The 13720-nt window shown below is 46.2% G+C and overlaps 1 protein-coding gene across 1 annotated transcript in view; it reads right to left on the bottom strand.

Annotated features, from left to right (window-relative positions):
- Nucleotides 1-1332: 1332 nt before the first annotated feature.
- Nucleotides 1333-13720, bottom strand: part of LOC121534475 — a 35273-nt gene continuing 22885 nt past the window's right edge. Inside the window, exons 27-38 of the mRNA XM_045206063.1 lie at nt 11186-11446; nt 10818-11075; nt 9592-9852; nt 9225-9485; nt 8641-8907; nt 8092-8361; nt 4525-4785; nt 4116-4376; nt 3458-3748; nt 2888-3124; nt 2682-2738; nt 1333-2541 (exon numbers count right to left, since the gene is read on the bottom strand). Of these exons, the coding sequence (XP_045061998.1) occupies nt 2246-2541; nt 2682-2738; nt 2888-3124; nt 3458-3748; nt 4116-4376; nt 4525-4785; nt 8092-8361; nt 8641-8907; nt 9225-9485; nt 9592-9852; nt 10818-11075; nt 11186-11446 (2981 nt within the window). The 3' untranslated portion in view covers nt 1333-2245. The remainder of the gene's footprint in view (nt 2542-2681; nt 2739-2887; nt 3125-3457; nt 3749-4115; nt 4377-4524; nt 4786-8091; nt 8362-8640; nt 8908-9224; nt 9486-9591; nt 9853-10817; nt 11076-11185; nt 11447-13720) is intronic.

The raw sequence follows: 13720 nt of genomic DNA, 5'->3' as shown, positions 1-13720 counted from the left end.
ATGGCTTGGTTTTTGCTCTGACATGCACTGTCAACTGTGGGACCTTATATAGACAGGTGTGTGCCTTTCCAAATCATGTCCAATCAATTGAATTTACCACAGGTGGACTCCAATCAAGTTGTAGAAACATCTCAAGGATGATAAATGGAGACAGGATGCACCAGAGCTCAATTTCAAATCTCGTGGCAAAGGGTCTGAATACTTATGTAAATAAACTATTTATGTTTTTTATTTTTAACAAATTTGCAAAAATGTCTATAAACCTGTTTTTGCTTTGTCAATATGGGGTATTGTGTGTAGATTGATGAGGAATTTTGTTTATTTAATACATTTTAGAATAAGGTTGTAACTTAACAAAATGGAAAAAGTCAAGGGGACTGAATACTTTCCGAAGGCACTATATCTACATCAATGAAAGGGGGCTATTTGAGTACTTTGTATATTGTATTTTGACAATGACTTTGAAATAATGAAAGTGAAAAAGTTTTGCATTTTGATAATTTTTATTAAGAGTTTATCTGAACGTATCTCTTGATAAAGAGTCAAGACAATGGCACATAGTACATTATAAATCCTCTGTTATTGAAAACACAGCCAGATATATTACTCTTCAATAAAGATAAATCTACTTTGTCATATATACTGAACAAAAATATAAACGCAACATGTAAAGTGTTGGTCCTATGTTTCATGAGCTGAAATAAAAGATTCATATGCACAAAAAGCTTATTTCTCTAATTTTGTGCACAAATTTGTTTACATCCCGGTTCGTGAGCATTTCTCGTTAGCCAAGATAATCCATCCACCTGACAGGTGTGGCATATCAAGAAACTGATTAAACAGCATGATCATTGCACAGGTGCACCTTGTGCTGTTGACAATAAAAGGCCACTTTAAAATGTGCAGTTTTGTCACACAACACAATGCCACAGATGTTTCAAGTTGAGGGAGCGTGCAATTGGCATGCTGACTGCAGGAATGTCCACCAGAGCTGTTGCCAGATAATTTGTTAATTTCTCTCATAAGCCACCTCCAACTTTGTTTTAGAGAATTATTGGTAGTACATTTAACCGGCCTCACAACCACAGACCACGTGTAACCACGCCAGCCCAGGACCTCCACATCCGGCTTCTTCACCTGCGGGATCGTCTGAGACCAGCCACCTGGACAGCTGATGAAACTGAGGAGAATTTCTGTCTGTAATAAAGCCCTTTTGTGCGGGAAAACTCATTCTGATTGTCTGCGCCCCTGCCCAGTCATGTTAAATCCATAGATTAGGGCCTAATGAATTTATTTAAATTGACTGATATCCTTATATTCACTGTAACTCAGCAAAATCTTTGAAATTGTTGTATGTTGCGTTTTATATTTTTGTTCAGTATATATATATATATGTAATAAAAAGGAAAGATGCATATAAAGCAAGTCATTAAAAATAACTTGTCGAAGGTATTGTAAAAATTATACAAAAACTAGAAATACATGTTTGAGCTTTGATTTCACAACTTCAGCAAGGATGATGATGATTTAGGAATAGTATACTTCATAGGTCGTTTCTCACAAGTCATACAAATATTTTATACTACTTGATACAACAGGAAAAGAGATAGGAAATGACCACTTTGGATCACATATCTCAACCATCACACCGCAGACAGAGCTACCCCAAACCTTAAAAAAAACCGCTGACATTTTAGAAAAAGTTACGGTCAGCTATAGCAGTGTTTCCCAACTCCGGTCCTCCAGTACCCCCAACAGTACAGTTTTATTGTAGCCCCGGACAAACACAACTGATTCAACTAGTCAACTAATCATCAGGTCCTCAATGAGTTAAATCAGTTGTGCTTGTCCGGGGTTACAATAAAAATGTGTACTGTTGGGGTTACTGGAGGACCAGGGTTGGGAAACACTGAGCTATAGCATTCAGTGACAATACAATACATACTGCCAGCGGCCTTGTTATGCCGACCAGAGACATACTGTAGCTTTCGTATTGAACCAGGAAGTCCCTCTGAGGTTAGAAGACCACTTTCCCAAAGGAGACCTTCGTTTTACAGAATAAGGCAGAATGATTTGAGATTCAAAAATTGCTTGTGGGTTGCTGTGCCCATGTTGGCACCAAAACATCTGGAGATTGATAAGTATTACATTCTTGTTCTGTGATACCCATGACCAGAGCCATATATAAATATTAAGATAAATTAATGTCTCTGCCCATGCCTCTGCTTCACTCCAGAACCCCCCTTCACATCTTGACTGCAGGGGCCACAGTCTCCACACACACAGGCTCTGAGTAGGGCCCCTCCCTGTCCTCAGTGTGGGCCGACGCGGATAAGCAGTATGTGGAGGAAGGTTTGAGGTTGGCGACGATGGAGCTCTCGCCGTACACGGTCAGTATCTGGGGGCGGCTGGCGTGGCGGGGGCGAGAACTCTGCTCTCGCACCACTAGGTTGTAGTAGGCGGCCCCCTTCACGGGGGACCACTCCACCAGGAGGACGTTGGGGGTTTCCACGGTGACCCGCACCACGGGCTTGGACAGACCTGATGAAGGAGGCAAGGAGAGTGGTCTGAGTATGAATTGAATTATTTATTGAATTGATTTGTTAAAACCACTTTGTAATGTTGCCTTCCTGTATCCATAGAGTCCACTTGTGAAATAGAGCAGAGCACTGATTACTCACTCGTCTCTGAGATCATCTCTTCTTCACTGAGATCTCTCCTTCTCCTCAAGTGATGCACTGTAGATGAGAACCATTTTAAGAGACATTGATTAACATCATATTAAGAGACAGTGATTAACATTGATGCAGAAGAAGGCGCTGGCTTCAGCCTATTTCAATAACAAACGGTCACATTTCCAAACACAACTGTCTGGGTTGGTTCCTACCTGTTATTTCCCTGGTGGGGTCGCTCTCCCCGGCCGTGTTGCTAGCGGTGACCTCCAGGTTGTTGTAGTTGAGGTTGGCCAGGGAACAGGACAGCTGTACCGTGCTGCACACCTGGTTCCGCACCGCGCCACTGATGTCATACACCGTATACATGGTGGCGTAGACGGATGCATTCCACGAGATGGTGGCCGAGGAGATGGAACCACTGTAGGTCACCACCGGTGGAGGGCAAGGGGCTGGAGAGAGATGGAATGCTATGGTTAGGGTTATGGTTGTGGTTGAGTTGTGTTATGTTTAGGGCAAGGTCTATATGACCTCACCAGGAAAAACTCTGGGTCCTAGTAATGTTATGTTATGTCATGACTTTAACACATCTTGCACTGACATCAGAGATTGGAGTGAAATGTGAGTGATGCCATAGAGATAGATTGAGGACAAAATAAGAAAATGGAATACTTTAAAATGTAGATGCTGTCACAGACACCATAATGGCACAGATACAAACTTGAGTCCTCTATCTAACTCAATGACTTGTGCACATCTGTCCCACGTTAGGTCTCTTGCTGTACCTGTGGTTCCAGTGATGGCTGCAGAGGGGGCGCTGTCGCCTGCAAAGTTCCTGCTCCTCACTGTCGCGCTATAGGACGAGCCACAGGGGAGGAGCAGCTCGAAGAAGCTGGAGCTGGTCCAATAGGAAGACAGCTCGAACTGGGATTGGCTGTCTCCCAGGATGCTTCCGGTCACCTCCAGCAGGTATTGGACGTTGGGACAGGTCACATGGGTCCAGGAAGCACGCAAAAACTGGGTCTGGTTCTGCATGGGGAACATGGTCACTGCCATGGTCTCTGGGGGACAGGGAGCTACAGAAGAGAGGAAGGACATACTGTCAACAAATACCAGATCTAAACATGTTCCTTCCTCTCTGACCTTCCTCTCCAATGCGTTTTTGATGAGGAGGTGAGGAGAGAAGATGTCAGGAATCAAGAAAAGATCAATTGAGAGAGAGCCTCTAAGTTGAGTTATCCTCCCAAGACCAAGGAAAACTATCACTACTCAATGATCAATATGATGACTGTACAATATGATGACTGTATAATATGATGACTGTACAATATGATGACTGTATAATATGATGACTGTATAATATGATGACTGTACAATACGATGACTGTACAATATGCTGACTGTACAATATGATGACTGTACAATATGATGACTGTGCAGTACCTGCTCCGGCCAGCAGAGGCTCACTGAAGGAGCTGTTGCAGGTCCCGTCTGAGGCCTGAACAGAGAAGTTGTACTGGGCACCACACTCCAACCCTCCGATGGTACAGGAAGCCCCTGTGCTCTCACAGTAAAGCATGGTGCCATCCTCAGCCTGGCCACAGCCCCTGTAGTCCACAACGCCACCTCTGACTGTCCACGACAGCAACGCAGAGTGGTTGGCACACTGGACCAACACGGACAGACCTTCTGGCTGGCAGGGCACTGAAGGAGAGAAAGGTCAAAGTTGAAAGGTCAAATGGCAGATGATGACACCACATTCCCTAAATAGTGCACTAGATTTCGGCAGAAGCACATGGAGCATGTCATCATACTGTCTGTCCTACACACCTAATGTTTGTGTGATGCGTACCTGTATTGAAGGTGACGTTCTGACTGGCGCCACTGGAGCAGTTCTCGTGGCTGGCGGTCACACAGATAGCGTACTGCTGACCACACTGCAGCTCAGACAGGGAGCAGTTGTTGGCGGTCGTTTTGCAGGACCGCACGTCCCCGTTTCCACCCGTTGCGGTCATGAGGTAGGTCTCGGCCACAGGGGACGTGGTCCAGGACACGTGAGCTCCGTGGGACTCACAGGGGGAGCTGATGACCACACCCTGGGGGGGGCATGGTTCTTGAGAGAAACAGAGAGGGAGGAGGGTGAGAGATCAGAGATACTCTTTAGATAGATAACTAGAACAAGCAAGGACACTAACCATGTTGACTATAATGACCACTGTTATAACAACTGTTATAACAACTTATAAACCCTGTTCTGGAACAGCTTTAGTACAGAGTACCAGGTTCTGTATTCACAAAGTGTCTCAGAGCAGGAGTGCTGATCTAGGATCGGTTGTGTCTTTTAGATCCTAATGAATATGATTAAACAGTGGCTTGCAAAATTATTCACCCCCCTTGGCATTTTTCCTATTTTGTTGCCTTACAACCTGGAATTAAAATTGATATTTGGGGGGGTTTGTATCATTTGATTTACACAACATGCCTACCACTTTGAAGATGCAAAATATTTTTTTTGTGAAACAAACAAGAAATAAGACAAAAAAACAGAAAGCTAGATAGAAGGCCTAACAGTGAGGGGTAGGTCCGGTACAGAGGAGTGACACTGAAGGAGAGGGAGCTGAGTATTGTCTCACACTGTATCTCTCTCTGTATCTCTCTGTTCACATCACTTTGCCCTTAATCATAGATCAACACAATTTCCACTCATTGTGTAAGGTTTGAGTTTCAGGCTCTGAATCAAGGTGGCATATTTGTTTTCACACGCAACTCTTTATCTCAAACTCTAGAATCTCAACCACAATGGATGCATAATAGATGTGTAATCCCTCATTGTCTTCTGACAAAGACAGGCAGTCAAGGTTAGATGAGATGTGCAAATATGGAGAAAGAGTCATTTTAAATCCCATCATTCAGCCCTTCCCATATTCACACACGGAACACCGCACAACTTCTAGTGTCTCTAGTTCACCATGAAATAACCAAGTCAAAATCCCATATTCTCTATCTGGCCTTTCTTTCTCCCCATAGAGATAGACATAAATGTGTTGCTTCATTCCTTAATACAGGTTTATTCTCATCTATTCTGAACTAGGCCATTCACTTAGAATAATAATATTTCGGTTGGGTTTCTAGGTGCCAAAGACTTTGTAACTCACAGTACATGATCCCTGGTGAGGTCTAATCCTACAACAAGAGGAAGATGTAACCCACTGACTGACATTATGATGCGAAGGAAGAAATGCGGAGAGTAAACTGGCTTCTTCCCATTGACTGTAAAGCAAACACAATGGACGCAATAAACAACAACCTGTACACAAGGTAAAATAGGGTACTTTACTTGTGGCTGCTAGGTCAATGTGAAATTAAAACGGAAAAGCTCTTAACACGTGTGTATTAACATTTCTAGGAAACACATTTCTATTGTCACCAAACCAGGATGTACATTTGGGAATTCCACTGTACATTTAGGAATTCATTTTCTTATAATGACCACTGAATTTCAAGTCACTTCTGTAATCCAATATGTCCCACACACAGTGAAAGCAATATTACTTTATTGCATGCCAATGGGTTTAAAACAGGAAGAGAATATCATTTAAAAAACATCCTTAGAGACATTCTCAGAAACATAACTTCCAACAAAACACTCAAATTAGGGGGAAATTATGCAGAAATTAGGAGGAGATTAGGCAGAAATTAGGATTACAGTGGCTTGCGAAAGTATTCACCCCCCTTGGCATTTTTCCTATTTTGTTGCCTTACAACCTGGAATTAAAATGGATTTTTGGGGGGGTTAGTATGCATGCCTACCACTTTGAAGAATTTTTTTATTGTGAGACAAACAAGAAATAAAACAAAAAAACATACATAACTATTCACCCCCCCACTCCCAAAGTCAATACTTTGTAGAGCCACCTTTTGCAGCAATTACAGCTGCAAGTCTCTTGGGGTATGTCTCTATAAGCTTGGCACATCTAGCCACTGGGATTTTTGCCCATTCTTCAAGGCAAAACTGCTCCAGCTCCTTCAGGTTGGATGGGTTCCACTGGTGTACAGCAATCTTTAAGTCATACCACAGATTCTCAATTGGATTGAGGTCTGGGCTTTGACTAGGCCATTCCAAGACATTTAAATGCTTCCCCTTAAACCACTTGAGTGTTGCTTTAGCAGTATGCTTAGGGTCATTGTCCTGCTGGAAGGCGAACCTTCATCCCAGCCTCAAATCTCTGGAAGACTGAAACAGGTTTCCCTCAAGAATTTCCCTGTATTTAGCGCCATCCATCATTCCTTCAACTCTGACCAGTTTTCCAGTCCCTGCCGATGAAAAACATCCCCACAGCATGATGCTGCCACCACCATGCTTCACTGTGGGGATGGTGTTCTCGGGGTGATGAGAGGTGTTGGGTTTGCTCCAGACTTAGCGTTTTCCTTGATGGCCAAAAAGCTCAATTTTAGTCTCATCTGACCAGAGTACTTTCTTCCATATGTTTGGGGAGTCTCCCACATGCCTTTTGGCGAACACCATACGTGTTTGCTTATTTTTTTCTTTAAGCAATGGCTATTTTCTGGCCACTCTTCCGTAAAGCCCAGGTCTGTACGGCTTAAAGTGGTCCTATGGACAGATACTCCAATCTCTGCTGTGGAGCTTTGCAGCTCCTTCAGGGTTATCTTTGGTCTCTTTGTTGCCTCTCTGATTAATGCCCTCCTTGCCTGGTCCATGAGTTTTGGTGGGCGGCCCTCTCTTGGCAGTTTTGTTGTAGTGCCATATTCGTTCAATTTTTTAATAATGGATTTAATGGTGCTCCGTGGGATGTTCAAAGTTTCTGATATTTTTTAATAACCCAACCCTGATCTGTACTTCTCCACAACTTTGTCCCTGGCCTGTTTGGAGAGCTCCTTGGTCTTTGTGGTGCCGCTTGCTTGGTGGTGCCCCTTGCTTAGTGGTGTTGCAGACTCTAGAGCCTTTCAGAACAGGTGTATATATACTTAGATCATGTGACAGATCATGATTGATCATGATTAGATTGCACACAGGTGGACTTTATTTAACTCATTATGTGACTTCTGAAGGTAATTGGTTGAACCAGATCTTTATTTAGGGGCTTCATAGCAAAGGGGGTGAATACATATGCACGCACCACTTTTCCGTAATGTATTTTTTAGAAACAAGTAATTTTTTTAATTTCACTTCACCAATTTGGACTATTTTGTGTATGTCCATTACATTAAATCCAAATAAAAATCCATTTAAATTACAGGTTGTAATGCAACAAAATAGGAAAAACCCCAAGGGGAATGAATACGTTTGCAAGGCACTGTGTGGACAGGCAGGTCCTGATCCCAGATCAGCACTCAGTACTCTAAGATGCTTTGTGAATACGGGACCTGATATGACTCTTAATACAGCCATGAAACCTACCCATGCTGATCCTATAAGGAGGACTCCTCTGGCTGGTGCAGCTGTCTGATGATGCCGCTACGATGACAGTGTAGTGCAGGCCACAGCGCGCCCCCTCCAGGTCACAGCTGCTGGCAGAGCTGTTACAGGTCAGCACGCTGCGGTCGCTGGCCTCCGCCGTGGCGATGTACACAGGGTTTCCCACGCTGCCCACCATGGGCTCCCACAGGACCAGGATGGAGGAGTTATGACACTGGGCGAAGGCGGTGATGCTGGCCAGGGCGCAGGGAGCTGGAGGTAAACATATATTTTGTTATTGATTTTCAGAGGGAAATATAGCATGACACTAATAATAAGACAGTGGAAGACAATATGATAGCCAGTGAAATAGGTTAAAATAATTACTATAATGTCCCCAGTCAACTTATATTGTCCTCCAAGAGTTACTGAATATCACTCATATTTCTTTTTACACCAACGACCAACCCACCCAACTCCCAAAAACCCTACATCCCAGCAAAATAGCCCCGTTCATCCAAGCTTGACCCAGGTGACATTGCCATTCTTTACGTGTCTCGAGGTCGAAGGTCGCACTGGGTGGACTATCACACTGTCCGTTGCTAGCAGTAACCGAGAAGTTGTAGCGCACCCCGCAGGCCAGGTCAGGCACCTCACAGGTGGTGTCAGAGCCATGGGTGGAGCAGGAGGAGTTGTACCCCCCCACGCCGTTAGCGGTCACCATGTATCTGTCCACCCCCAGGGCAGGGGCCCAGGACACCCAGGCATTGTTGGTCACACAGTCCTGGCTACCGTTCACCCCCGTGGGCATGCACGGGGCTGGGTAGAAAGACAGGAAGGGATGGTTAGATACACTGGAGCAATAGTACTGAAGAGAATATGTTTTTTAGTAGGGAAGTTATGAACACTTTGAAGGGAGGTTTAAAGTCAGAAAAAAGTATCTCATCTGGGATCATGGATCATCTAGAACTTTACATATGTTGTATAAAAGTAGCTATTCTGTTTCCATCAATCCTAATCAAATGTTCAGGAATCAAACTGTAGATCGGTTATGTATTAGTGGCTACACAATAGCTGATGGCTAATTCTGATGACAAACAACTGACCAATGTCGCGTTCTGGTGACCCAGCCGTACCTGATGAGATGTTGAGGGCCTGACTGGGCAGGCTGTGGCAGCCTCCTCTGGCAGCGGTGACCTGGACAGAGAAGCTCTCTCCACAGGGCAGACTGGTGATGAAGCACTGGGTGTCTGTAGTGTTGCAGGAGTGGCTTCTCCCTCCCTTTGTCACTGCATCCACCAGGAAGAACTGGACATCCATGTTGGGGTCCCAGGTCACCAACATGATGCCTGAGGCACAGTATACCTCGGCATCCACATTCTGGGGCGGGCAGGGGGCTGGAGGGAGGGATTCTCATTAGTCAATTGGATTAGCAACACATTACTATCTGTGTGTGTGTGTGTGTGTGTGCGTGCGCACATTCATGTTTTTTGCCCATCTCACCCGTTTGCACGTCTGAGCTGACACTCTGAATGCTCCTACAGACTCCATCCATAGAGTGGACTGAGACATTGTACATCTGGCCACACTGCAATCCCTCCAGATCACTGTCCGTGGTGCTAGAGTTCCAAGAGGTAATGTGGCCATTGGTAGCCTCTCCTACAACCATATAGGAGAGGGCTCCACTGCCTCTATCCCAGGTCACTGAGGTAGAGTTGGTGCTGCACTGGAAGCTAGTCTGCAGGTTACCCGGAGCACAGGGCCCTAGAGTGGAGAGGAGAGGATGGACAGTGGGTTCATTTGGTGTTATTAAATTATCTAATTAATTGAAAAACACAAACATCCATATAATGAGAAAATTAATTGGATAGTTTTATAATAATCAAGATATTACTCCAAATGATCAAAGACATACACTGAGTGCACAAAACATTAAGAACACATTCCTAATATTGAGTTGCACCCCCCTCAGAACAGCCTCAATTCGTCGGGGCACGAACTCTACAAAGTGTCGCAAGTGTTCCACAGGGATGCTGGCCCATGTTGATTCCAATCCTTCCCATAGTTGTGTCAAGCTGGCTGGATGTCCTTTGGGTGGTGGACCATTCTTGAGACACACGGGAAACTGTTGCACTTGAAAAACCCAGCAGCGTTGCAGTTCTTGACAAAAAACGGTGCACCTGGCGCCTACTACCATACCCCGTTCAGCCACTTAAATATTTTGTCTTGCCCATTCACCCTCTGAATGGCACACATACACAATCCATGTCTCAATTGTCTCAAGGCTTAAAAATCCTTCTTTAACCTGTCCTCCCCTTCATCTACACTGATTGAAATGGATTTAACAATTGAGATCAATAAGGGATCATAGCTTTCTGCTGGATTCAACTGGTCAGTCATGGAAAGAGCAGGTGTTCAGTTATGACTGAAAACACAATGTATAATGTAAATATCAAATTACTATATTCTTGCTCTGTAACTACTGTGAAAAAATTTGTTTAGAATGTACATGTAACAACAAAAGAAAAAGCTGTAAAAACAAAGTTTATTTTTGTCCTCCGAAGGAAACCCAAAAAGAGCAGGTGTTCTTAATGTTTTGTATACTCAGTGTACAAACACAACAAAGTCCAACGTCTAATATCCATTCTGTGGTCCTTTTTGGATAGCTATGACCAGTGTTAGATCACCACCACTGCTCAGTGGATTGTGATTGGCTACAACGCACTCACCTGACGGCAGGGTGAGTTGTGAACGACTGTTGTCGCAGACGCCTTCCAGGGCGGTGACGGTGAGGTTGTAGCGCTGGCCGCAGTGCATGGTGGGTAGTGTGCAGGACGAGGAGGTGCTGTTGCAGCTGAGACGGTGTCCGTCAGGGCCAACTGCCGTAACAAGGTGTGATGTCACCCTGTCACTAATCTCCCAGGAGACCACGCCCTCGTTGCTATGGCAGTCCAAGTGAGCACTGACATTCTGGGGCTCACAGGGTTCTGAAGAGAGAAAATAAAGGGTTAAAGGGGGACCCACTTGGGCAGGTGGCAGAATTTGTTTTGTCCAGGATCACACTCCATTTACGGTATTGAAAATGTCACACACACACCTGTCTCCACGGTGATGGGGCTGCTGTAGGCACTGGAGCAGGTGTTGTCGGCAGCGCTGACGGTGACGCTGTAGGTGTGTCCACAGAGCAGGTCATTGAACACACACACCGTCCCACTGGTGTTGCAGGAGAACGCGTAGCCCTCGTTGCCCTGGGCGATGGCGGTGTAGGCAGTGGCTCCATTGCTATGCTTCCAGGTCACTGACACGTCACCACTCACACAGTCGACTCTTCCCTCCACCAGAGATGGCACACATGGCACTGTGGAGAGAGAGACATGGAGGGAAGGACAGAGGGGAAGAGAGAGGGGGGAAATTATTACCTCCAATACTAAGTAATGCATTGTTTGAATAATTGATACACAGTAAATGTTATGGTGCTAAATGTCACTCAAGAGATGAGAGAGAGAGAGAGAGAGAGAGAGAGAGAGAGAGAGAGAGAGAGAGAGAGAGAGAGAGAGAGAGAGAGAGAGAGAGAGAGAGAAAGAGAGAGAGATGGGGGAGAGAGAGAGAGATGGAGGAGAGAGAGAGAGATGGGGGAGAGAGAGTGAGCGATGGGGGAGAGAGAGAGATGGGGGAGAGAGAGATGGGGGAGAGAGATGGGGAGAAAAATATGGTAGAGAGAGAGATATGGTGGAGAGAGGGAGAGAGATGGTAGAGAGAGAGTGATGGTGGAGAGAGAGAGATGGTGGAGAGAGAGAGAGATGGTGGAGAGAGAGAGATGGTAGAGAGAGAGATGGTGGAGAGCGAGAGATGGTGGAGAGCGAGAGATGGTGGAGAGAGAGAAGGTGGAGAGAGATATGGTAGAGAGAGAGAGATGGTGGAGAGAGAGAGAAGGTGGAGAGAGAGAGATGGTGGAGAGAGAGAGAGATGGGGAAGAGAGAGAGATGGGGAAGAGAGAGAGATGGGGGAGAGAGAGAGATGGGGTGAGAGAGAGAGATGGGGAGAGAGAGATGGTGGAGAGAGAGATGGGGGAGAGAGATGGGGAGAAAAATATGGTAGAGAGAGAGATATGGTGGAGAGAGGGAGAGAGATGGTAGAGAGAGAGTGATGGTGGAGAGAGAGAGATGGTGGAGAGAGAGAGATGGTGGCGAGAGAGAGATGGTAGAGAGAGAGAGAGATGGTGGAGAGCGAGAGATGGTGGAGAGCGAGAGATGGTGGAGAGAGAGAAGGTGGAGAGAGAGATGGTAGAGAGAGAGAGAGATGGTGGAGAGAGAGAGAAGGTGGAGAGAGAGATGGTGGAGAGAGAGAGAGATGGGGAAGAGAGAGAGATGGGGGAGAGAGAGAGAGATGGCGGAGAGAGCGCGAGATGGGGAGAGAGAGAGATGGTGGAGAGAGAGAGATGGGGGAGAGAGAGTGAGCGATGGGGGAGAGAGAGTGAGCGATGGGGGAGAGAGAGATGGGGGAGAGAGATGGGGAGAAAAATATGGTAGAGAGAGAGATATGGTGGAGAGAGGGAGAGAGATGGTAGAGAGAGAGTGATGGTGGAGAGAGAGAGATGGTGGAGAGAGAGAGAGATGGTGGAGAGAGAGAGATGGTAGAGAGAGAGATGGTGGAGAGCGAGAGATGGTGGAGAGCGAGAGATGGTGGAGAGAGAGAAGGTGGAGAGAGATATGGTAGAGAGAGAGAGATGGTGGAGAGAGAGAGAAGGTGGGAGAGAGAGATGGTGGAGAGAGAGAGAGATGGGGAAGAGAGAGAGATGGGGAAGAGAGAGAGATGGGGAGAGAGAGAGATGGGGTGAGAGAGAGAGATGGGGAGAGAGAGATGGTGGAGAGAGAGATGGGGGAGAGAGATGGGGAGAAAAATATGGTAGAGAGAGAGATATGGTGGAGAGAGGGAGAGAGATGGTAGAGAGAGAGTGATGGTGGAGAGAGAGATGGTGGAGAGAGAGAGATGGTGGCGAGAGAGAGATGGTAGAGAGAGAGAGAGATGGTGGAGAGCGAGAGATGGTGGAGAGCGAGAGATGGTGGAGAGAGAGAAGGTGGAGAGAGAGATGGTAGAGAGAGAGAGAGATGGTGGAGAGAGAGAGAAGGTGGAGAGAGAGAGATGGTGGAGAGAGAGAGAGATGGGGAAGAGAGAGAGATGGGGGAGAGAGAGAGAGATGGCGGAGAGAGCGCGAGATGGGGAGAGAGAGAGATGGTGGAGAGAGAGAGATGGGGGAGAGAGAGAGATGGCGGAGAGAGCGCGAGATGGGGAGAGAGAGAGATGGTGGAGAGAGAGCGATGGGGGGAGAGAGAGAGATGGGGTGAGAGAGAGAGATGGGGAGAGAGAGATGGTGGAGAGAGATGGGGAGAGAGAGAGAGAGATGGGGGAGAGAGAGATGGTGGAGAGAGAGAGATGGGGAAGAGAGAGAGATGGGGGAGAGAGAGAGAGATGGGGAGAGAGAGATAAAGAGAGATGGGGAGAGAGAGAGAGATGGTGGAGAGAGAGAGATAGGGGAGAGAGAGAGAGCGATGGGGGAGAGAGAGAGATGGAGAGAGAGAGAGATGGGGAGAGAGAGAGATGGGGAGAGAGAGAGATGGGGGAGAGAGAGAGT

Source organism: Coregonus clupeaformis, chromosome 21, assembly GCF_020615455.1.
Source record: "Coregonus clupeaformis isolate EN_2021a chromosome 21, ASM2061545v1, whole genome shotgun sequence".
NCBI lineage: Eukaryota > Metazoa > Chordata > Actinopteri > Salmoniformes > Salmonidae > Coregonus > Coregonus clupeaformis.
This window is presented reverse-complemented; position numbering and strand designations above follow the sequence as displayed.